General features: G+C 42.9%; 1 protein-coding gene across 2 annotated transcripts in view; it reads right to left on the bottom strand.

The window, feature by feature from the left end:
- RIN2 (Ras and Rab interactor 2) overlaps nucleotides 1-17,183 on the bottom strand; it is a gene marked incomplete at both ends in the record, with an annotated part of 107,323 nt that extends 90,140 nt beyond the window's left edge. The window contains 2 exons of one of the 2 annotated variants that reach the window (XM_084247268.1): nucleotides 16,947-17,039; nucleotides 17,112-17,183. In XM_084247268.1, the coding sequence (XP_084103394.1) occupies nucleotides 16,947-17,039; nucleotides 17,112-17,183 (165 nt within the window). Of the gene's footprint in view, nucleotides 1-16,946; nucleotides 17,040-17,111 lie in introns of those variants that run through there. The other variant, XM_084247269.1, reaches the window with a different exon arrangement.
- Between the last annotated feature and the right edge of the window lie 9,257 nt (nucleotides 17,184-26,440).

The following is a 26,440-nucleotide window of genomic DNA, read 5'->3' as shown; positions in this document are numbered from 1 at the left end:
ACCGGCTGAATAAGTAAATGGATAACATATTTTATTTTTCATTCATTCAGCATCGTTATTGGACACCAGGTACCTGTTGAAGACCAGGTACCAAGCAGGTCCCAGGTGAGACAAACTGTGAGTAAATGTGAGTAAATACATAAATTTACTTTTCTTGCTTTCACTTCCCTTACTTCTGGAAGGCCTGCCTCAGAGATAGAAAACACTCAAAATGGGGCCTCCCCAGGTGGTGCAGTGGTTGAGCGCTGGGCTGCGAAGCTGCCCACAGCATCTGCAGTGCCGGTTCGATCCCGGCCAGCCAGGGAAAATCCCACATGGTGCGGCAGACCTCGCCTGTCTTGCCCGCTGCTCCCCTCAACAGTGTATTTCATCTATCTGCCTGTTCTGTTCCCTGCTGTGGCTCTGGTGCGTTCTCTCACCCTCCCGTGCTTCTGACTGTACCCAGTGCTTGTATAAATAAATAAATAAATCTTTAAAAAAAAAAAAAAGGAAAGAAAACACTCAAAAGGGTTATTTCCAATTTACATTGCAGACTAGGATTCCTCAACCTCAGCACTATGGAAATTTGGGCCAAATAACTACGGTGTTTGTGCACTGTAGGAAGCCAGCCAGCCCCACCCCCACCCAAGATGTAACAACCAGAAATATTGGTATTTCCAAAGAGCCAGTGGCCTAGACTGAACTGGCTGTCTTGAAAGAGAAGCCTGAGTAGCCTGCATCTTCAAGACATCATCATTTCAAAAGACTCTGAAATAAGCCAGAATCTGGACGTAGAATCAAAGTGAGAAACACAGCTGATATGCTCCTTCTGGTCGGAAGGAGTGCTCACAGAAGGCACACCAGAGACCACAGGGACCAGATTTGAAATGAGACAGGACACAGGACACCTAGTGACTAATGACTAAACAGGCCCCTCTTCCGACACACGAGGATGTCAGCTGCTTCTCCACCGATGTGTCTCTGGCTCCTTTTCCCTTCCTACCTTCTAGATAAAAAAAATATTTACTTACCCAATCATTGACTTGTCTGCACTTCCTGATAATGCCCACATACTCTTTAGGGTTCCCAGACAAAATACAAGATGCCCAGTTAAATTTGAATTTTAGGTAAACCATGGATACATTTTGAGTTCAAGGATACTCCAAATATTGCACAGGATATACTTACATTTGAAACTCAAATTCAGCAGAGGCCTGTATTTTTATTTACTAAATCTTCAACCCTCTTTCCTTAGAATTAGCCAGCACAAGCCCAAATCCTAATCTATGGTCCTTTAGCATCTTTCTTATTGAGAGCTCCACAGTACCTCATAAAGGAAGCTGCAGATGAAGGATGTGTTTCTAGGGGCCTGTGAGAAGAACAAGCTGACTTCTGAAACATACAGCCATGGAGGCAAGTAGAGGAAGGTGGTATTAGGGGTGGGAGAGCAGAGAGGCTTCATCTCAATGGATAAGCACCTGACACGGTCCCACGATGCAGACAGTGGTGGTGGGAGGAGGTCTGGCATAAAGTAGGAATTCTAAGCCTCTGAGTGTACTAGGTCTCTTCTCTATGAGACCCCTTCTAAGATGCAGCACAGTCACCATGGAGCCACCACCAAATCCACAAATTGTGTGACCTGGGGCAGGTTTCGTAACTGCTCCCTGTCTTAGTTTCCTCATCTCAAAATGACCACAATGATAGTGTGAGACCAGTGAAAATGGCCCATATTACAAAAAAAAAAAAAAAAAACCCAACTGGAAACAACAAATGCTGGGGAGAATGTGGAGAAAAGGGAACTCTGCTGGTGGGAAAGCAAACTGGTCAAGCTGGTTTGGAAAAGCTGTCTGGAGGATTCTCAAAATACTAACAATGGATCTACCTTATGATCCAGCAATTCCATTACTAGGAATCTACCCAAAGGATATGAAAACACTAATTCAAAAGGAAACCGGCACTCCTATGTTTATTGTAGTACTATTTACAGTAGCCAAGATATGGAAACAATCTAAATGCCACAAGACAGATGACTGGATCAAGAAGATGTGGTACATATACACAATGGAATATTACTCAGCAATCAAAAAGGATAAACTCACGCCATTCTTGGCAACATGGACAGAGCTGGAAGGGATTATGCTAAATGAAACAAGTCAGAAGGAAAAACAAAAATAGCGAGTGGTTTCACTTCTAGGTGGAGCATAGGAAAGTTGAACAAAGGGTCGGAAAAAAAGTCAAAACTCGCAAGCTGACTGCAAACTTAAGGCAAAGAGCAAGGGAGGGGAGAAGTAAGGAAGCGGTCAAAAGAGGGGCAGGAAGGGTACAAGGGGCAGGTTCAAAGGTGCTATGGTGGTTGGAGAACTATGGGAACTACATCTGAAGAGAGAACAATGATGTAAGAAAATAAATAAAAAATAAATGATAGTGTAAGAATTATATAATGTATTTAAAGTGCTTAGAACAGTGCCTGGAAAGAGTGTTGGTGAAATTAAACATAAATTTAAAAAGTAACCAAATAAAGAGGAAGGCTGGGGTGCACATGCGGAGTGGCAGCAAAATCCTAGTGTTTGACTAAATGCCAGGCACTTAGCAAAGGACATGATGTTCCATTTGTTCTCAGGACCTTTGTCTAATAGCAGGTAGTCCAGTGGCAGAGTTTAAGAGTTCATTTCCTCCAAGCAGTCACTGGATTGGGGAGGAATCTTCCTCCCTGAATCTCAGCACAGTGAAACTTCTAGTGATTCTATGGGGCATTCCAGGTGCTCTTGCCCTCTGTCTTTTACAGAGCTTGGGGCAGCTGAGTCACCCTGTCTCTCAGGGTGTGTCTGTGTGCAACCACTTTTGACAGGGCAAATAAAATGTGGGGATGCAGAGGAAAAGCAGACAGAAATCAGAAGACCAGGCCTCCCTGTTAGCACAGGGGTTAAAGTCTCAGCACTATCAAGCTATCACCAGCCACTGTGGCAGGTGTTCAATTCCCAGCCAGGGAGCTACCCACATGGTGTAGCAGACCTCTCCTGACTCACCTACTGCTCCCTTCAGCAGTGTATTTCAGTCAATTCACCTGTTCTGCTCCCCTCTCTGTCTCTGGTGAATCCTCTCACTCCCTGCACCTCTGGCCTACACCCTAGCTCTTGTATAAATAAAATAAATCTTTAAAAAAAGAGAAAGAAATCAGAAAACCACCTTATCAGCAGGAAGTATAACTCTTTTATAAAGAGTTATAAAGAAAGAGAGAGGGACTGAAATTATCTATGTACTCAGTTGGCACTAACTGAAAGTGAGAGTGTGATCTTACTCCATTTTCCAGACAGGGGCATAAAATGAGGTCTACAACATGCATATTCATGCTTTGCATCATTCTGTTGAGACATTCAAATACATACCATGCAAAACTTACGCTGCCTTGACTGACAGTTACTTGACTTTACAATGATGCAAAAAAACAATATGCATTCAGTAGAAACTGACCTTTGGATTAAAAATGTTGACCTTTCTCAGGCAAGTGATATGCTTCTGTGTGATACTCTTTGTGATTGCCACAGCTTCTAGTCTGTCCTGTGTTCATGAGCGTAAATTACCATTCTGTTTTTCACTTTCGGTACAGTAGTCATAAATTACATAAGATATTCTACACAAATCAAATAGGCTTTGTGCTAAAAAAAAATGTTGCCCTACTGTAGGCTAAAGTAAGTGTTCTGAACACATTTAAACTAGGCTAGGTTCAGTTATGATGTTCCTTGGTTAGGTATATTAAATGCATTTTTTTAATGAGGCAAAACTTAATTTTATTTATTTTTACTTTTGTTTTAAATTTTTATATTGAATATTGAATATTTATATTTAATTTATATTCATATTAAATATATATTTTTACATAATTTTTCATTTTTACACAATGTATGCATTTTCATCTTTGTTATAGTCCCCATACAATTCCCACCCCCCTTGTTTTGATCCTATTCCCTTCTCCCCCTCCCTGTCTCTGATTTATAGTTGCCTGTTGATTTTGATTTTCACTTTATTATAATTAGTCTTTTTCCTGAACCCTTATTTAAGTTTTCTAAATTCATGCTATCAGTAAGACAATCCAGTATTTTTCTTTTTCTTTCTGGCTTATTTCACTGAATATGATCCTTTCCAGCTTCATCCCTGTTGCTGCAAATGGCATAAGTTTATCTTTTTTGATTGCTGAGTAATATTCCATTGTGTATCTATACCACATCTTCTTGATCCAGTCCAGCAAGCCCACTCCTAGGTATTTACCCAACGGACACAAAAACATTAACTCAACAGGACACCTGCACCCCTATGTTTATTGCAGCACTATTTACAATAGGTAAGCTATGGAAACAACCCAAATGCCCAAAAATATTAAATGCATTTTTGACTTAGGATATTTTCAAGTTACAATAGGTACATGGAGCATAACCCTATCAAAAGTCAAGGAAGATCTTTATAGAATAGAGAGCAGCAGTTCTCAAACTTGAACTGATTGGGTTTGTTGAGACAGAACACTAACCGCCCCCCTCCCAGAGTGTCTGACTCGCTAGGTCTGGGGTGCAATCCAAGAATCTGCATTTCTTACAAATTCCAAGGTGATGTTGATGCTCATAGATGGCACCACAATTTAGAACCACTGATGGAGATTGCTTTGCTAACAAGCTCTGGCAGTGCCAATGCTGAGACTATATTTCAAGTATCAATTACTTTCTAATAAGCACAGAAATGCAGAGACTGTGATCATGCATGACACAAATGGTAGTGTCACAGGTTCCTGACACAGCTCCTAAAGCCCTTGGAATTTGCTGAGTGAGAGAGGAGATAGGAATGTCTTTTGTTATTTACTGCACACCTCTTTCAAAGATTATGTTAAGGGGTAGCTGGTGGTTGGAAGCCCCTAGAAAGCTTCAAGATGGAGATCAGGTTGCCAAAGGTGACTGGAGGGTTGGATATCTCAGCCTCATTCCCACCCCACCACAGGGGAGAAACCAGGCACTGGGGATTGAGTTAATGACCAAAGGCCCGCAATATAATTAATCACGCCTTCAGAATGGATCCTCTATAAAAAGTTTGGAGAGTTTCAGGTTGGTAGAGCCAAGAGAGTACACACTAAATTCCATGGGGATAGAAATTCCTGTGCTCGAGATTCTTCCAGATCTCATCCTCTTCACCTGTATCCTGTATAATATCTTTTACAATATATTGGTAACATGAAGTATTCTATGAGGTGTGATAGCCCTGAGGAAGGTCTGGGGGAACCTCTGATTTAAGCCAAGTTCAAAGAAGTTTGGATAACCTGAGGATCTACTACTGTGATTGGCACCTGGAGTAGGAGGGTATCTTATGGGACTTAGCCCTTAGCCTGTGGGATCTGTGTTGACTTTGGTAGTGTAAAAATTGAATTAAATTGTAGGATACACCGAGCGGCTGTCCACAGAGAATTGGTTGGTGGAAGAAAAGCCCACATATTTGCTGTCAGAGTATTGTGAGGATAGAAACAGTTTTCTCTCTGGTGAAAGAAGATGCATCCCAAATGGAAGGCCCATCCCACATGACCTGAAGGTTAAGGGCCCTGGTGTCTTGAGGCTGTCCAGAAGAGGGACAGTCGCACCTGTTACTTCTTTTTTAAAAGATTTATTTATTTATTTATTTAAGAGCTGGGGTACAGGCCAGAGATGTGGGGGGAGAGAGGATCCACCAGAGACAGAGTGGGGAACAGAACAGGCAGACCGACTGAAATACACTGCTGAAGGGAGCAGCAGGCGAGACAGGAGAGGTCTGCCTTGCCATGTGAGTTTCTCCCTGGCCAGCCGGGGATGGAACTCGTGCTGCAGAGGCTGCGGATTATCCGCTTCTTAGTGCGGTGCTTAACCCCTTGTGCCACCAGGGAGGCCCATTCACCTGTTGCTTCTTGACACCCTCTTTACTTAGTATGGCTGGTACCCATCAACAATGGGTCCCTGAATCTTGTCCTTCCCCTTAAGAGACACAATTTACCTTTCTTCATTCCTTCCTCCTCAACACACATGAACTCAAAATTTTTACCTAGGCTTGATCTCAGCTAATCAGTCAGAAAGCCCTAGATTATACTAAGTTATGAATGACTTATTGTAACTTTGGACATTCTCCTGGTAAGCGCTACTTTACTATTCAAAATGAATCTCAGTTGGAATTACAGGAAAGTGGAGGAGATATTTTTGGGAAGGCCAGCCTCCATTTTTGAAGGCAAGACAAAGCAGTGAGAAGGCACTGAATCCCACACTAGTTTCTCTCTCGACATCTTTCCATCTGGGACAGTGGGCTCTAGTTACTCTGTTAGCTAAACGTGAGCAGCTATTCCTAAAAAGGGAGAAGTTGCTGCAAATTTAAGTCCCTATGTACTCTGGTGAGCTTGGACTGTCCCAAGGCACCTTTCTTAGGACCTATGGAAACTTGCTGCCTGTTGCCCTACCTTTCCCTCAGTCCATCACGGTTGAGCCTTTGTCTTGAAGGGCTTGGGTGAAACTCACAGACTCTGTCACTACTGAAAATGAGGCCTCTCAGTGAAACAGGAGCTTGGGTATCCCCAACTGATATCCCAGAACCTCAGAAGAGGGTGGCAGAATTAGAACACTGGACTTTCCACACAGCTGGTTCCCTCTCCCAAATCAATGAAGTAGAAGTTCAAACTGATAGCAAACAGGCAAGAGGCAGCCTCACAAGCATTTTCTTTTATTCTCATGGGGCTTTGTAATTAGCTTACATAAAAATCCAAATTTCTGGCCTCTTCTAAAATACATCAGAATACCCACATTTATTCCTGGGTGACAACAGCTGGATTGAACTGAGTTAGCAGCTTGAGAAGAGGTTTGGACCCTTCATTTGTTTACAGTTCCCACCAAAACTTCCTGTCTGACACAATGCCCATTTATTAATTTCACTCATATCAGTCAGTTTGGTTCTGTGGCTATTTCAGTTTGTGACTAAACAGTTTTTCTATGTTTTGGTCTCCAAAATGCTTCCCTGCCCCTTCTGCCTGGAGAATGCAAAGTCTTGGTATTTGTACCTTTGAGCACTATCTCCTTAAGTGAGGGTTGGACTTCTTGACTGGCTTCTAATAATCAGAATATGGTAGAAGTGATGGAGATTCACTTCAAGATTAGGTTATTAACAAATTGACTTTTCTTCTCTCTTCTCCACTGTATAGACTTGGGGAAGTCAGCTGCCGTTTCCTGAAACCAGCCCCAAAAAGGTAAGGCCCAAATGAGTTTTGAATCAAGCTTTTTTTTTTTTTAAGGATTTATTTTATTTATATAAGAACCAGGGTACAGGCCAGATGTGCAGGAGGGTGAGAGGATTCACCAGAGACAGAGTGGGGAACAGAACAGGCAGACTGATGAAATACACTGCTGAGGGGAGCAGCAGGAGAGACAGGAGAGGTCTGCTCGCCACGTGGATCACTCCGAGGCTGGCGGGGATCGAACCGGCACTGCAGAGGCTGCAGACAGCTCCACAGCGCTGCACTCAACCACCTGCACCACCAGGGAGGCCCTGAATCAAGCTTTTGATCAGAATATAGCCCGGCCAACAACTTGCCTGCAATCTCATAGGAACTTTCAGCTGGAGGCACTGAGCTGAACTGCCTCAGATTTCTGATCTATAGAAACTGTGAGGTATAATGTTAGTTGTTTCAAATCAGTAAGGTCTGAGGCAATTAGTGACACAGCAATAGATAATACAGTCTTAAATTTTTACTGAAAGGGATTTTCTGCTTAACACATAAAAGTATTTGAAAGAATATTATCCTGGGAAATAACTTCTATCCATTTCACCTCAGTCCTGCGGAACTGGTGGTAACATCCACACATACAGAGACTTTGTCAGCCTTTGACATCTGAGTTTAGGTATCAGAGCAATATCCAAAACATCATCATAAGGATTTTATATTGTGGAAAAGAGCCCAGATATTAGTGCATATCTTTTCTTTTAAAAAAAAAAAAAAGATTGATTTATTTATACAAGAACAGGGGTACAGGCCAGATGCGCAGGAGGGTGAGAGGATTCACCAGAGAAAGAGCGGGGAGTGGAACAGGCAGACTGATGAAATACACTGCTGAGGGGAGCAGTGGGCGAGACAGGAGAGCTCTGCTCTGCCATGTGGGATTCTGGCCGGCTAGCCGGGATTGAACCCGCGCTGCAGAGGCTGCGGACAGCTTCACCGTGCAGCGCTCAACCGCCTGCACCACCAGGAAGGCCCATCTTTTCTTTTTTGTAAAGATTTATTTATTTATGTATACAAGAACTGGGGTGTAAGCCAGAGGTACAGGGGTGAGAGGATTTACTAGAGATAGAGCGGGGAGCAGAACATGAAGATTGCTGAAATACACTGTTGGGGGAAACAATGAGCTAGATAGCAGGGGTCTGCTGTGCCATGTGGGTCAGCTCCCTGGCCTACTGGAGATCAAACTAGTGCTGCAGTGGCTGGTGACAGCTTGATAGAGCTGTCTTTAACCCCTGCACCATCAGGGAGGCCCTAGTGCATATCTTTCTCATCAAGTATTTAGCTCTATAAGTTTTCCTCTGATTGCTGCTTTAAATGTATGCCATTGATACTGACAAGGTAGTGTTTTGATTACCATGCTTACCATTATTTTTTAGAAATTCTGCAATTCCACTATATATTTTCTCTTTCACCCCAGAGTTGTTTACTAGAAAGTTAAAAAATTTCCAGGTGGAAGAGCCTTTTTGTTTTTAAGTGTGTCCTTTCATTACTACATTGGAGGATTGTTTAATAACGTCACCTAAAGATTATTTAATTATCAAGGAGAATGTATCTATGTTGGACACTGCTATTTGGTATTAATAAAGGGCTCACTGTGAATTCCCATTGCAGCTTGAAGATTTCCAGAGAAAAAAATTACTGCAAAAGTTACAGATTTATTGCCTTATAAGATGTTAACAGTTTTTTTAAAAAAGATTTCTTTCTTTATGCACACAAGAACTGGGGTACAGGCCAGAGGTATGGGGGGTGAGAGGATTCACCAGAGACAGAGTGGGGAGCAGAACAGGCAGACTGACTGAAATACACTGCTGAAGGGAGCAGCAGGTGAGGCAGGAGAGGTCTGCTGTGCCATGTGGGTAGCTCCTTGGCTGGCCAGGGATTGAACACATGCTGCAGAGGCTGCAGATAGCTTCATAGTTCTGTGCTTAACCCCTTGCACCACCAGGGAGGCCCCAGTTTTGATTTTAGCTCAGCATACTTTTTATAGAATGCCTTTCTAAATCAACTACAAATGCCTTATTTGGTAAAGTATCCTTTAAGTCAGTATTGCACTGGTTTTCTATGTTTCAAATAAAGCTTTGACAGATGTTCACTGATATTATATGAGAGTCATGTTTTAACTTTTTGAAAATTATACATTGACACAACTGTTCTTCAAACCTACATCTTCTTCCTGGGCATCCTCCTAATTATAAAAAGTTAGAGATTCAATTAAGCCGAGCTAATATGTGGTTGAAGGGAGCCAGGGGAGTTTATTTTACCCCAATTTAAAAAAAGACAAAGTTCCTTGAAGCAAATAAGAATGTGCTAAGGCCCAATAAACAACATCTAGTGTTAGAAATGGTTGGTCAAAATGTGCTGGGAAAACTACCATAGAAACCATGCAATTCATTACTTTTTGGGAACACAAACAAAAACTATTATCCAAAGTTGAAGTTCATGGCATTCCTAGAAAGTCACATCCTGAGGGGTTCTATCTTGCAGGCTAAGAAGTAGATGGTGAGAGATGAGACATGCGTGTATGTCCAAATAAAGCCAACAGCCCCTCCAGAGACATGACTATCCTCATGACCTCTCCAGATGGAGTTTCCTGGGAGAACTCACTGGAAAGATAGAAAGTGATCTGAACAGAACCCTCGGGAAGGCCACACAGAGTGGGGTGCCAAAGGACAAAATCAGGTTAGGTCCAAGTTCCATCCCTAGGCTAGACTAACCAGCTCTGGCACTCCAATCTCCTTGGGCCTCAGTTTCCCCATCTGTAAAAGGACTGTGTTTACATTAGATAAAATACAACAATATAGCAGCCACCAGCTACCTGTGGCTACTGAGCACATGAAATGTAATTAATCTGAATTAAGACATGCTTGGTGTAAAACACACTGAATTTCAAAGACCAGTATCCCCTGCCAAAAGGTAAAATATCTGATTACTCTTACATTGATTTTATGTTGGCACAATAGTATTTTATATATACTAGGGTAAATTAAATGTGTTAAAGATCAGTTTTACTTTTTAATTTTTTAAAAGATTTATTTATTTATGCTTACATGAGCTGGGGTGCAGGCCAGAGATATGGGGGTGAGAGGATTCACCAGAGACAGAGTGGGGAGCAGAGCAGGCAGATCCACTGAAATACACTGCTGAGGGAAGCAGTGGGTGAGTCAGGAGAGGTCTGCTGTGCTGCAGTGGCTGCAGATAGCTTCATAGTGCTGCATCTTAACCCCTTGCAGCACCAGGGAGGCCCCCAGTTTTACTTTTTTTAAATGTGACTACTAGTATATTTAAAATGCTATCTGTGGCTTATTATGTATTTCTACGGGAAAGCACCACTCTAAGGCCTCTCTAGAGTGTTTATGAAGGTGTTTATGAAGGTGTTTATGAAGAATTTACTTCTGGGAGACAAAGGATACAACCAAATACTGACGTTTGGGTATGCTCTGCAATATTATCATTAATAATTATCAAGATGTCAATTGCTCTGACCAAATCTCTAGTTGCTCTTTTGTTTCCCCTGAGGATGCTTATTCCTTTCCTGATCACAGACCAGAGCATGGTGCCTCTCTGGATGCTTGGCATGCGGCTTAACATCTATTCAAGATCCAGGAGGCCTTCTGGGAGATCAAGGACAGCAACACTCGTTTCTCTGGCTTTTAAGTATCCAAAGATCCATAGAAGGATTTGTTCAATGAAATTATTGACTAAGATGGGATTTTGGTTCCACCCATTATTTTTCAGTCCCCTGCCATCTCGTCCCCTGTTACACAACAGTGAGTCGTTGTGCCGGGCTGTGCATGTGGAAACATGAATCTCCGCACAAAGAATGGTTTGAAAACTCAAGAGCCAAGAATCACCCAGGCCAAGATGTGCAGCTGTGTCAATTCTAGTTGATTAAAAATTTATCTCCAGGGCCTCCCTGGTGGCACAAGGGGTTAGTTAAGCACCGCACTATGAAGCAACCCACAGCCTCTGCAGCACGAGTTCAATCCCTGGCCAGCCAAGGAGCTACCCACATGGCGCAGCAGACCTCTTCTGTCTCGCCCGCTGCTCCCCTCAGCAGTGTACTTCAACATATCTCCCTGTTCTGTTCCCCATTCTGTCTCTGGTGAATCCTCTCACCGCCCCACCCCCCACCCCCACCAGCAACTCTGGCCTGTACCCTAGCTCTTGTATGCATAAATAAATAAATCTTTAAAAAAAATTATCTCCAGACAGGATTTTCTGAAAATAAGTTTTCAAACACTGAGAAGAAACTGATAATTAAGGCACTCAGTAGGGTTAAAGTGAGGCATCAACCCTGGTTTACCTACTTTGAAGAGTCTGATTTTTTAGAAATTTCATTTCTTCATAGCTAGTTCTACCTGTAGTCTTCAGGGTGCCAAAGAGCCCCTCTAGGCTTCTCTGAATCATAATCACAACCTTTCTTTTCTGAAAGACAAACATGATGCACCTGTTATCCAAACTGCACAAAATGGCCAAATGAGGGTTTCTCGCACTGAATCACCACTGCTGTGCTGGGTCCTTCAATGACCCCACTTGGTTTGTGAGCCCCAGCTAGGGGCACCTCCCCACAGAAAAATCAGTTTGGTGGCACAAGAAAGCAGGATCCCTGTAGTCAAAGACATTTCTTCCTGGTCAGTGAAGACAAACTGTTCCTTGTCAAACAGTTCTGAGGCAAAGGGGGGGGGGTAGGAAGAAACTACTCAGGAGGAGGGAGCTCAACCTACTTTGTAGGTTGGTGAGAACAGACTAGCACAGGCATTCCTGGAAGAAATTGGAATTGCTGAGTGGGTAATTCACATGGGTCATCTTCTGGCACCATCCAACAAAAAGACAGAATAAGTCCCTCAGGACAGTTATGAATTATGAATTGAAGTTTCTGGCACTATATTGGGGCCACAGCTAGGCCTTCACAGGTAACATATCTACCATAATTTATGTTCAGACAAAAGCAAAGATAGTTCAGTCCATAGGAGCCCCATGGTCAGTGGATAAAGTGGGTCTATGCCAGCTTGATGGGGAGAGGTGGAGGCTGAGGGAGGAGTCTGGCATTGGTAGATTTGGGCCAGAGGAGCAGCCCCACGGTGATGCAGGGCCAGTGCAGGAAGAGTTGGGGAGAAGCCTGAACACCCTCAAATGTTAAGGTGAAGAGTGTTGATCAGAGTCAGCAGGAGGTGACATGGATGGAGGGAATGGTTTGAAGAGAACACACACACATTCCAGTGGTGGTGCTGCAAATGGATTATAAGCATCACCCATGATGCCCAGAAAGGACAGAATGAGAACCCTAATAGGGAGACAGATGTAGGAAAGGAAAAAAGGGTGCAGATGTTGGAGACTTGAGGAGGATTTGTCAGCACAGGCTGCCCAGATGGGTTGGGGGTTTGAGGGTAGCTGTGAAATTCAGGAAAGGAAAGGAATTCTCTGCCCAAGTGCAGACCACCTAGAATGTTTCCAGGCTTGATTGCTCTTTCTTACAATCTCTTTCTTACAATCTCTTTCATACAACACCCCCTCCAAATGTGATAACAATGGTGTTTACTTTTACTATAGAGGTGCAGATAATTGTGGCTAACTTTCCAGGGGCATCTCCCACCTGCCCCATGAGTTTTCACAGAGCACTTGTGGAGGAGAAAGCTTCTATTTTTCACAGGTGGTTAAAGAAAACTAGTGCTGGGAAGGGTTGTGGAAACTGTTTTATCCAGTACCAAATTTCTGTGTCCAGAGCTTCCAAGATGTGCTTCCACATGAACAATGAGCATGGAGTATTCTCAATTATTCCAGAATGCTCAGACACTGTGTATCATCCAGGACCTTCATGTCCTGCAACTGATCTGAGTCACTTCCAAGAGCCAAGACAGATGGGAAACTGCAATCGAGGCCTGCTATGATAGTAAGCAACTTGGGTTTAAAAACAAAAATTGGATTGGAGGAGATACTGATGACACAGCTGTCCAGTGATTGCCTTTCAATTATCTAGGCTTTGCATAAAATCATGTGCATCCAGATAACTAAAAAAGAGGTAATAAGGATGTGGAATTCAATTGTGAGCCCAGAATATAGTCAATAATTCTCCACTTTATGAAGCCCTATCAGGTTAGAGGATTTCGCTGGTGTGTGTGTCAGACACCATCATTTGAGCATTGCTCTACAGTGCATCCCAGTAATACAGGGTGAACCTCAACTTCCAGATCAAGGCTATTTTCTCATAAAGAGTTTGCTGGACCCTCACATTAGGTGATATACCATGAAGCATTGTTTCTCTTATGACTTATAATTTGTATTTAGTGTTTTGATTACTTGATTAATATCTTTCTTTGGCATAAGGCTAGGGGTAGCTCTGATTTTTCCCTCCCGGGTACCTGGCTGACCCTTGGTGCTGGATACGTGTGGATGGAAGTAAGGCATGTGGAGAAAAAAGAGCCAGCCAGTCCTAGAATGGGCTGAGTGACAAGCCATCTCAGCAACTGAATTCCACCCTATTATTTTTTAAATGAGCCTCCAAAAGGTCAGTATTAAATGTCCAAAGGGCTGTTGACTTCACCCTTGTAGATAATTACATGCCCACACTATGGAATAATTAATAATAACTAATATGTTATCTATTTCATGTTGTTCTAATATCAGTCCATAGTAACTAATTATGGAGACCTCATAGTAAAGAATAACAATGTCCATAAAGAAGAATAAAGAAAGAAAAGAAGTATAATGTAACTATATCATAGAGCTACATGAGCAACAGACTTAAATAAATGATACAATTTAAACTTTGGCATGTCCATAGGAAAACAGACAATAGCAAGACTTCTGTTTTTCTGAGTTGTGCTAGGCATTTTACAGTATGACAGCTCTGCTCATAATCAGGGTCTGGGCATTTACATGAGGACCCAAGCAAAGGACTCTTGCCACAAGTGTCTGTTTTGCTCTTCCCCAGGGCACCTTTGTCAATAACTTCTTAGAGTGAACTTTGCAGAAATACTAGTGATCTCTGCATTTATCACCTTCTAAGTAACCTGCCCTCTATCTTGAATCTTTAAATAATATATCTTGGGCCTCCCTACTGGTGCAAGGGGTTAAGATGCAACCTATGAAGCTGTCTGCAGCCACTGCAGCACGAGTTCGATCCCCCGGCCAGGGAGCTACCCACATGGCATAGCAGACCTCTCCTGGCTCGCCTGCTGCTCCCCTCAGCAGTGTATTTCAGTTGATCTGCCCGTTCTGTTCCTCACTCTGTCTCTGGTGAATCCTCTCACCGGCCCCCACACCTCTGGCCTGTACCCCAGTTCTTGTATGTATAAATAAATCTTTTTTAAAAAAGATTCAAATAATATATCTTATGACTCTACCCCTTTTGTGTGCATGCATTGAAATATACTTTCAATCAAAACAACTTCGTGAGTTTCCTTCCCAAATTGGGAGCTCTGATGTGGAGGGAGCTCCCTGCTGACTCCCTGTGGGTAGTTTGTACCTCCTCATTCAGCAGATCATGATCTGCATACTCTTAATTCAATAACTCAGTGCCTGCTTCTCCACACACCAAGTTAAATGGTGCAGGGCACTTTGCCAACATTTTCCTCAAGGGTATTTGACTCAGGGGTGATGAGAAGGAGGACTTGCCCTCAGCAGGCTCAGGCAGGTCACAGGCTGCTTGCCTGATTGATGCTTTCACGGGACATAGCCCAGATACATGTCAACTACTTTACCTGATGTTCAGCTGAAAATAAAAAAATAAATAATCATAATCCCCAGGACTGCAGAAAAAACTGGCTACAAGGGACTTAACACTAAGTGGTATTGGCTTTGACATGGCACTTACCCAAGGAATGTGAAAGATAATGTTGAGTAAACTCTATTTCCTTCTTTTGCCTTGACTTTAACATCTAACTCTATGTAAGATTCAATCCCACTGCACTTCCTGAGCATAAGGTGGTAATTACAGACTAGTCAGTATTTAGGCTGATGTAGCAGTGCCTTGGGTTAAGGAGGGGTTTGGGTTCATTCCTTCTGCCTGCATGAAATAAATATCTCAACATAGGATAAAATCCAGAAACTGGAAAGGAGTCAGGAGACTGGTGGGGTTAGCCCCTGGTCTATAGGAGACCTGAAAACCCCCTCTCCATTTTGGCTTTATATGGGGGGACCTCATACAGGTTTGATTCAAAATGAGTAAACCTATTGAGAACTGAAACCGCTACATCCACACAGCTTAACTAGTAAGAGTGAGAAAAACTAGACTAGAAAAACTAAACTAGAAAAACTAGTCTCAAAACTATTGAGACAGAGACCATCTGTGTCAACATAACTATTTCTTCCAGGATATTCTTGCCCAGGAAGTTAAGACTGTAAATCAATAAATAACTTCACTGTTTGCTGCAGGAAATTCTTATAAAACAGTTTGTTTTGGCAAAGTTTGCTCACCTGGGACAACAGTTTGCTTATCAAACTATGATTTTCTTGCCAAGACTTTCTTTAAGACTCTCTCCTTGTTGAAAGTCTCTAATCCTGAACTAGTATAACAAATCTTGCTGAAACTCAGTTCTCTGCCTTTAAAAATACAGCTTAAAGGACTTGGGTCTAGATCCCTGTAAACTAAAATTTGCTTTCTGACCTCTCCTTGCTTAAATACCAATAAGGTTATGTCCTGGTGATTAGTTCTCTGAGTTCAATGAACTTAGCATTGCTTTGTCAACAGTCTCTGCTGATGTAGCCCATAACTGACACAATAAATCAGTTCTGGTCTCCTGGAAAAATGAATCATATAAATGAGACTTAATACATACTTACAACCCAGCAGGGTGGGATAATTATTGAGCATCGTCAATTTTCCTAGGTAATAAAGTTAGGTCCCTCCTTTGGGGAAAAGATCTGGTGTTGTGACACCTGCTTAGGGAAGATGTCAGGTGCACACTTTACCTCTATTTTACTGCTTTTTAACATAAGTATATATTTTCCAAGTTTTTTACAAAGCAAGAACCCTATGAAATTAATTCTCAAGCGTAAATTAGAAATGAGCACCAAGTCTTAATTTAACACACATACACACAGAGGGATTGAGTGTATAAGAAAACCATTCAGAACCTTATCACATTAAGCAAGCAGGGTAATTTTACCCCATTAACTTCAATATGAATATTATTTTAAAAAAACCTATACATTATTAATCCCGCTGGCTTGGTCCTAACTTGCCTGATCTTAAGAGGCCACTGGGGTGTTTGATAAAATACACCAGCCAATAACATTTAATCAGTCTAGGGTGAGACCCAGGAATCTGTTGTTCTTTCTTCTTTTTTAACGAGCTCTTACGTGATTCATGCTATCAAGCAAAGAGTAGAAGTGACAGGCCTACAGCACTGACTCACTGGAATCAGAGTCCAGCTTCCATCAGGAAACCGTCCAACCGAAACAGGAATAGCCACACAATTTACAAATAAAGATAGCCTCAATTGCTTTTTACAAAAGGTGGCATCCTCCGTGCTCCGTGCTTGAGTCCTGGGCCTGGAAGCACTAACTCACAAAGCCCCAACCTACTGCAAAACCCACTCACAGCTCTCAGCTGGGCTCAGGCGAGCTCCAAGCTCCGTTGGCCAGAGCTGGCTCAGAGAGGAGGCTTCCCCCTGCAGCTCGCAGCAACGCCTGCAGCTGCCAGGCAGCCAAGCAAAGTGAGCGAGCTACAGATTAGCGACCCCAATCAAGGCTTGCTTTTTACCTTAAAGAAACTTCCTCGTTTGTCCAGACTGCGGGCGCCCATGGTCCAAGCTGACATTTCCCCCAGTGAGGTTCTACTGCACGCCTGGGACTCCTGAAGGTAGAGACATTTTTAATGGTTAGTCCAGCCTGTAGGAAATTCCTTTCTAAGCCACAGAACACTCACAACAACAGTCCTGCCAAGATCTTTTTCCGTCAACAACACAGTGCCATTTATTTCCCACCAAAGCCCTTCCATCTCCTTTCAGGCTGATTTCCTGCCTCAGACGGCACAGTTCCTAGACTGTGCCCCACCTCAAGGCCCCACCTCCCGCTTCTCCAGCTGACGCAGAAGGTCTTTGCAACTGCCGAACGCATAATGATTGCTTTGTGTCTTTGCCTGACCTCACACTCAAGTCCTAAAGGAATCAATATTCCATGTCACCGTAATCTACTCTGAAGCTTATGGACTTAATGTGGTTGATCACAGAGGGACAGCAGAAGAATGTAGCCCTGAATGTCCCAGGAAATCCTGCTGGAATGGATGAGGTCATCTTTAGTTCTGCTAGCCCTCTCCCCCAGGCAAGGTCAACACAAGGGCACTGGGAATAAATTCCTCTATTTTCTCTTTAGAAATAAAGAATGGGATGAAATGTGGTGTCCCTGTTTACAGAGATTGGGTTGGGTAAGAAACAGCACATAAACAACTCCATGATTGGGAGAGGGGACTGAACTCTGGAATGCAGAAGGAAACTTAAAGGCATGATATGATTCTGAATCATAACTGTGGCTATTGGAGCTTGGAATTTCCCTCATTCGAACATCAAAACCCAACCCACTTCCCTCTAATCACAAACACCTCAGTTCTACTTCTTAGTAAAAGACATACAACACCTGGACAGTCCGCCTTGGCCAAGTCAGGAAAGGAGACCTGAGGTTGATCCCCAAATTTTTCTTTGTCAGGGAGGCTGAAGCAGAAGTTATTATAAAACAGTCCTCCCACTCCTAATAGCTTTCTGTTCACCATGACATGCGTAAGACGTAGCTGGTTCTAACCACGACCCCCACAGTAAAAGGACAAGTATGGAAATATTTAGTGAAAACATCCTGCAGGTTACATTAATATTAAAAGAGGGTCAGCCATGGAAGTGGAATTGGAGGGGTGAAGAGGCACTGGACCACAGCAGCCGCTGTTTCCTCATTATTAGCTGGGCGACGGCAGCAACAAAAGAACATTTTAACAAGTGGAGAAGAATAAATACATTGCAGAAAATTGCACACCCAGGGCAAGCAAACTCTTTGGAAGCAAGTTCATTCCAGCCCCATGATCTGCTCACATTCATAGTGGACTGCAGCCACCCAGAGATTCCAATCTAGGAAAAAATACTATTAATGCAATGCGCACACACCCCTTCTTCTGGAGTCTTTGCCTATTTTAATCATTTCTCCGTGAGAAATAGACTCTTCATGTTTCTTTCCATTTCCAATCCCACCTAGATGAAGACCAACATCCCAAAAACCTTCTGAGGAGGCTGGTAAACTTTCTACTGCAATCCTGCTGACTCCAGAGATTCAGGTCCTTGCTCTCAGCAACTGACGGGCACCCAGATCCAAAGCTGTTGAAGTTCATCATTTACAAGCAAAGTCCAGAGACTGAAGTGACTCCAGATGACAGTGCGGTATACAGAACTTAGAATGGAAGGGAGCCACATGGTAACCTTGGGGAGCAAATGATTAACTCTTTAAGCCCAGAGGCACACAAATTAAAAAGCACACTTCTTAAAAACAAGCCTGATGTCTGTAATTCTTTTTCTTTCAGACGTTTTCTCGGCAGGGAATTTGACATGGCACAGCAGTTAGGGAACTGCTAAGTGAGAGCCAAGACTTCATTCCTCATCCAGACCTAAGTCTCTTTGTTCTGTTCAGAAGTTTTCTGTATACAAACCCTTTCTGATGAGCCACGACAGGCAGGGAATTTTGCCTATAGCAATAGTGTGGTCTGGAACCAGAACTTTTTTAGTTTAATTAGCTGCCTGAAAAATGCGTGCATACACTTTAAACCCAAGAGGTGCTGATGAAACATTCTGTTTGGATTCCATGAAGGGCAGGCAGATCTATCACATTTCTCCAGAAATACAGATGCAGGTCCCCTTACTTCGTCATAAAGGTGCTCCAGGATGGATGAGGGCTGGTGATAAGAACAGGTGGCCAAGTGTCGCCGTACATTCTTCCCACAGAACAAAATCCAAGTATGGCATAGATTCTATTTTTTTTTAAATGAAGTTCTTAAGAACCAAACAGACATTTTGGTTTAAGGTCCTGCCTGTCATAGCAATAGTTTCCTTCCCAAACCATAACACCTTAACTCAATATGAGTAGAAATTTAATATATCATTTAAGACAATAACTTCTTTCATCTGTGATCCCCTACCACTTACCCCAGGGAGTACACCAGCAGTTTCATTCTAAAACCACCCCAGTAACAGGCTGGACCAAGAAACAAAAAAGGTACCGTAGTTTGAAAGGCTGTGAAATTCCTCCAGACTTACACGGTGGAAGTGTGCTCTTTTCCTGGTTTCCCAGAAGGGTAAAGGAGATTCTTGAAAAAAAAAAAAAAACACCCAGCATGTCCAGTGGATCTTTCCAGATGCTAGCTGAACGTTAACCAAAAAAAGAAAAGGGAAAAAAAAACCTCTAATGGGACTGAAGGACACTGCAAACGTTTTGAAGCTGCCAAGCCCTTTCAGTAACACCACTGAAGGAATGTAAACGAAGCTGGTTGTTCTAGTCAGGCTAAAGGACAAAGGCAAGGGAATGACTATTCCTCACTCTCCCAGAAATGCCAGGCGCTGCCTCTTCAGAGTAAACCTAGCTGTGTCTTTCCGCATGGCTCCACAAGTGCCCGCTGAGGTGAAGGTCTGTCTTGAGAAGGATAAAGCTCCAGGCTGCCTGAACTGCCGCTGAGCAAGAGGTTACGCAAGAGGGTGCAAGGTGGGCTGTTCAGCACGATCCCCTGAGAGTCACCGACCACAGGCACTGAGGGCCCGTGGCTCTGCTGCCACCTGGATTGGAACTCAGAGTGCCCAATTTCCAGTTCACTGATCAACCAAGCTGAGTTGAGGCACAGGCACTCTTCCAGGTTCTGGTCTACCTAGTCCCCGGCCAGATCTTGGCAAGACAGATCATCTGAGATGTGTTAATGAGCTGGCCTTTCTGATGCCCCTCCCCTCCACTCGACCATCAATTCACTTAATCCAATGATTCCCTTACTATTTTATTGGCCTGAGGTCACAAGTGCAAACCCATAAGCATACTGGCAGCATCCCCGACTCCTAAGAAACAACTAATTCATTCCATGGGTTTTCCATCTTCAAGCAGCTGTGAGTGTTGGCCACAAAGTTTTCTGCTTTCCAGCAGTTGACTGAGGCAGGTAAAATGAACTTTAGTTCTTAGTAAATAAGATTCGTTATTTATTGCATTATAATAATTATTTTACAGCCAGAGTGACTGAAGTAGGAGAAAGTGATTCATCCCTGAGGATCCATCAAGTCAGGGCAAATTCCAAGAAATGCAACTCACCTTTTCTCCTGGCCCTTTTTCTGAATCCAGGGAAATTCTTTAAATATTTCCATAATTATCTTTCTATTACCACAGATTTTACAAGTTGGAAAAAAAACACAACTCTATTCCAGGCTCTGACTTAAAATGTCAAGTTTTGTGGATTTTTTAAAAAGCATCTTATATCACTGTACAGCTCTGATTTTCCCTCCATCAATTGTCAAACTTAAAAATAAAAAGGTTTGGGCCTCCCTGGTGGTGCAAGGGGTAAAGTCTCAGCATTATCAAGCTACTGCCAGACACTGCAGGATGAGTTTGACCCCTGGCCAGGGAAGTGACACACAAGGCACCTCAGACCTCTCCCGTCTCACCCGCTGCGCCCCTCACCAGTGTATTTCAGTAGATCCGCCAGTTCTGTTCCCCACTCTGTCTCTGGTGAATCCTCTCACCCCCCACACCTCTGGCCTGTACCCCAGCTCTTGTATGCAAAAATAAATGAATCTAAAAAAATAGTTTTTTAAAAATAAAAATAAATAAAAAGGTTTAAGACCATTAAAACTTTTCATTGAAAAAGACTAATTTGTGGGTCTCCCCTGGTGGCGCAGGCGGTTGAACGCCGTGCTGTGAAGCTGTCCACAGCTTCTAAAGCGCCGGTTCGATCCTGGCCAGCCGGTGAGGGTCCCGCAGGGCACAGCAGACCTCTCCTGTCTCGCCTGCTGCTCCCCTCAGCAGTGTATTTCGTCAGTCTGCCTGTTCTGTTCCCTGCGCTGTCTCTGGTGAATCCTCTCATCCTCCTGCACATCTGGCCTGTACCCTGGTTCTTTTATAAATAAATGGATAGATCTTTTTAAAAAAAAAAATCAGAAGCAAAGAATTGTATTCTCAGCCTCCTTACTCAATTACACTTTTTAAAATTCAAATTAAAAACAACGTTCAGTGCCTTGGCTTTCTCAAGGACAAAACAATAATTTTTTTCCTAAGTGATATGAAACTGTACATTTCTGCCACTCCCAGGGTTGGCCCATCCATACATGGGGCTCATTCTCCAGAGGAGGGCTTCCCTTCAGTCCTAGGAAAACTGGTTCCTCACAGAGACTCCCCTCCATCCTGCAGAAGCTCTGCTGGAGCCCTGGAGCCCTGGAGCCCAGCCTAGGTGTGAACACGTCCACCAAAGATAATACCTACTGTCTGGACTGCAGGTGAGCAGCGCTGCTGCCAAATTCCTCCTTTAATGCTTTCATTTTCCCCTTGGCCATTCAATCATGAGCCTCCTGCTGCTCCCTCTTTATCCCTGCAGACATCCTTATTCCTCTGAGCAAAAGTTTCTCCTGAGCTTAGCGCTGGGCTGTGCACTGTGCCTATCTAGAACAGGACCGAGAATCTTCCAGCATTTCAAAGGAAAGTCTATTCAAACCTTCTCACTTGGAAAGTTCCACGTGGGTAAGGGACACTCCCTGTCCACGTGTGCAGTGACTTCACTCATACAAGGAGGAAATCTTACATCGCACGTCGGCTCTCATCCCAAAGTAACGCCCTGCACAGGCAGCCTCATTATGAAAAGGTTTCACAATGGGATATTTCACATTTTTTAGATAATTGGAGATAAAAGGGAATCTAGGAATAGATTCTTCTACTGCCCAGCAACTATTATAATCCTGAACTCAATACTCTTTATTTTCCTAATAGTTTTTTTTTTGTTTTGTTTACTAACAGCCTATATACCATTAGTGAAGAAAGTGTAAAAGACACACACAAAATCCAAATGCCTACATTGAAATATCCTATTTAGCAGGGTAGGTCTCCTACTCAGTGTTCTTAACCACAATGAAACGAAATGAAAATACCCAAGGTTAAAATGTCGTGACAACCAGCTCTAGAAAGGAGAAAAAGAGGGCAATCATCCCTACATTAAAAACTAGCTCCTAGGGCATGTTGCCTGGAATTTCATGTAATAATTTGCTTCTTTCCCCTTTATTTTAAACTTGTGTATACCTTTCCAAACTTTCTACTTCACCATTAGGTTATTTACACTCCCTTTTAATTAGGAATTTACTGGAAAATGCTTAGCAACTGGCTTTCTGGGGAATAGAAGCCCCACATTTCAGCATTTGCCTACTGATGTTAATACATAAATATTTACTAACCTAGATACAAGGCTGTTTCCAAGCTGCTAACATCACAACATGCTTGTAAAGTTCATGAAAATTTAACTATCAGTGTTAGTGGGTAAGAAGAACTGACTGCAACTTACAATTGCATTTAATTCACCAATCCTAAACCACAAGGTCTCTGAGGTTGCTTTTATTGGAGTCTTCATGCATTAAAGTCATGAAAGATAGAAAAGCAAGAAATTAGATCTTTAGACTGAAACTAGAGCTTTATCCATGAAACCACATTATTTGTCCTAAGATAGACATGAAAATGTCTGCCTGTCATCTTAACCAAGTCAAAGAGTGCCATCAGGGAAATGTGAAGGAGGCCATATGTACCACCTGTTATTTTAGACTTAGTTCCATTTCTTAAGGGGTTAAAGACAAGAAGAAAAGATTTTTCTTTAGTCAATCAGACATTGGGGATATTAGATAATTCTAGATAGTTTTTTAGACAATTATTTAGGTTAGGTATTTAGATAATTATTCATGGCATAGTCTCCAATGCCTTACACAGTGCCTGGTGTGTATATGCTCAATAAATGCTTGTTGAAGAATTAAGTACATGAGATTTTATAAGGATGTCATAGAAACTGAAAGAAAGGGTTTCTAAAGACTTCCTCCCTCAAAAGTATAACATGATGGTAAAGAACAAATCTTCAAGAATGACGAGGTAGGGCCTCCCCAATGGCACAGTGGTTGAGCGCTGGGTTGCGAGCTGCCCGCAGCCTCTGCAGCGCCGGTTCGATCCCCGAGCGAGGGTCCCACATGGCGCGCAGACCTCTCCTGCCACCCATTGCTCCCCTCAGCAGTGTATTTCGTCAGTCTGCCTGCTCTGCTCTCCCCTCTGACTCTGGTGAATTCTCTTACCTTCCCGCGCTTCTGACTGTACCCAGTGCTTGTATAAAAAAAAAAAAAAAAAAAGAATGATGAGGTAAAAGCACATGCCAAAAGCAAATACACCATGCTAATGACCACATAATATGCTTGAAAAAAAAAACAACAAGGAAGTTGGTTTTCAGGGAGGCTACATTTCTCTCTATTGTGAAATTTCTTCTTTTAGTATGTATCATGAAGTTCCCCTTCCATACAGACCCAAAGAATTACCTAGCCAATCCTCTTCCTCAGTTCTTTCATTTTCAGTTTAGAACCAGAATTCTAGAGAGGTCTCCAGGTTTGTGTCCAAGCCATCACATCATCATCAGAAACAAACAAAACATTCTACCAGAACATGTGAAAGTCACAATGAAATACAACTGGCCAACCAAGTTGATTTCTCCACGCATTTGTGAATGTTCTTGAATCTCTGTGTTGTGAGGAATAGAATCTTAAAATTTCCAACCTTACTTTCACGAAATGGGTTGGGGAACAGCTGGACCTTCTCTGAAGAATGCTTCCCTTCTCAGTCCATGGATTCCATGTGGAACTTTCAGCAGAAGCTTCATCATTAAAATAACAAAATACCACCATACGTAATAATTGCCCTATTAATAATTAGTGATACCATCTCATAGCCAGAATCCATAAAGAAAGGGTTGTTATCCAAAATAATATTGTCTGTATGTACAAGAGACTCCTAGAAACTCACTAGTTCAGTAAGGATCTCAGAGATATCTGTTACTATCATGAAAATGGTGTATTTTGTGTCTGAAATTGTGCCTTAGTAGTTCAGGCACTTCTATCATTTAAAAGTTTTATTCTTGGCTGACCAATGGGATCCTGCTTTTTTCTTGGGAAAGACAAGTAAGTACATATGATGGGGCTATTTCACAAATCCAGTTTTGCATAGGCTACAACTACCAAAATGCAGAGAACCTGCAGGTTCTCTTTGAAATGCAGGGTTTCTTCTCAATGTTCTACCTCCCTCCTGTTCTCTCGTGCAGGTATTTGACCCACTTTATGGGAAGGAGGACAGAGACATTAACACGAAGCCCAAGGGAGAGGGTTGGCAGTAGGATCACCCCATTGCCAACGAGAGTGTTTAAGGGTGAGTACAAACTCATATAGGACGGAGACTGCTTCAGGAATGCAGTCATAATCACTGGGGGTCAGACTTCTTGGAAAAAGAAGAGCAAAAGCCATAGTGTCACCCCATGGACAGATGGTGTGAGCAGTAGCAGAGACAGTGTGCCACTGACCTTGTCTGGGGTATCCTGCCTTCTGAGGGGATACACAGGCAGATACTAATATTTTCAGGGTCAGGGGAAGAGAACAAATGTAAGTTCATGTACCTTATGTCTATATTTTTTTAAGTAATAAATCAAGAGTATAAACTATAAACTAAAATATTTTCTATTCTCCTACTATGACAAATGGGTCTTCATAAGGGCTTGAAATGTCTGTTTCAATTTATGTTTTTCAGACTCTTCTGTGTTCTGTGCTAAGCATGGGAAGATGGGGGGAATCCCAAACTTGCCCCATGACTTGTGTCCCTCCATTCCTTCTAAAAACTCTGTGACCACCCCAGATTCCTGTCCAAGCACGGTCCATCTGGCATTCCATCCTAGTCGCCCAGACTCTGGAAGAGGCAGAGCTATACCAGGGCAGATCCAGCCTTTGGGTGGGGAGTTGCGGAGGCAATAGGCACTCCCAGGCAGTCCAAATAGCTTGAGAATGCAGCAGGGATTCCAGAGTGTTGTGCATCTAGAGGGAAATAGAGGGAGTGGGGAAATGTGAACTCCAGGTTGGGACAACACTTGGCCCAGTAGACTTCTTCCATGGGGAGGGATGAAGCCAGAGTGTGATGAAGTGCATTTGCCCAAGGCAGCTGTGTCTCTTGCCCAGGCCTCAGGTCACCACTGGCGGGAAGGTTGGAGATCTCAGGGCCCACGAGAGGATGGACACAGCTTCCACTACTGCTTTTGATCCTCTCCCATCCTCACCTGATCTTGGTTTGCAGATGTATGAGGTTTAATCCTGACTGGCCCTGGTATATCCTTGTGACACTTGAAGAAAGCAGAATGGTTTGGATTCAACAGCCCTAAAGCATCCTAATTTCTCCCTAACTTTTAATTCCAGAAGACATTAAGAGCTGGAGAGAAATCAGGAATGCCTTAGACTGTTGTTGAAATTGTGCCTCTTCCTTTCTCCTTTGGTTATTCTAAAACACTATAACCCCCTTCACTGTGGTTCCACCATCTTGGTCTCCTTCAGTATTGTCTTAATCCTAAACCAGTTGCCTTTCTCTTCTAAACAGCCTTAAATTGGAGGTCAAATCACACCTAGTAAGCACTGAAAAATCCTTCAACCCCATATCTGAGTTCAAGCCCCCACATACATGCTTCCTTAGGGAATAGGGATATTTTATGAGCCCCAATAATTAGCTTCTCTTGACTTCAAGGTTCTACAGATAATAGAAAACTGGACAATATGCCTGAAACTCATGCAAATGCTGATTATTTGGGGGAGAAATTCCTCTGTTTGGATGGCTGAAATCCAATCCCCAGCAAATGGGAAGATGAGAGGTTTATACGAATGCTTGTAGTGTAAAAGACCTTATCCTCTTGTTCTTCTGCAGAGGCTGAAAGTGTTTTTCTTGAGACCAAGAAAGATAATTATATTTGCTTCAATGCTGGACCCAATCCAGCCTCCTCATAGTCCCCACCTGCCTAAAAGAAAGTGGGGGGAGGAGGTGTCTGCATATAATAAAGCTAAGGTCCCATTGCTCTAGGACATTGTCGTATATGGTATTTTCATTTACAAAGTGCTTTTAACCTTTCACCCATCAATCTCCACATGGCCTGCCTGTAATGGCATCACATGTACAAACATGTGGCTCCCTGCAGCTGGAAGCTTCTTGTTAACCAAG

This window comes from Talpa europaea (genome assembly GCF_964194135.1).
Source record: "Talpa europaea genome assembly, chromosome: 11".
NCBI classification, from domain to species: Eukaryota; Metazoa; Chordata; class Mammalia; order Eulipotyphla; family Talpidae; genus Talpa; species Talpa europaea.
This window is presented reverse-complemented; position numbering and strand designations above follow the sequence as displayed.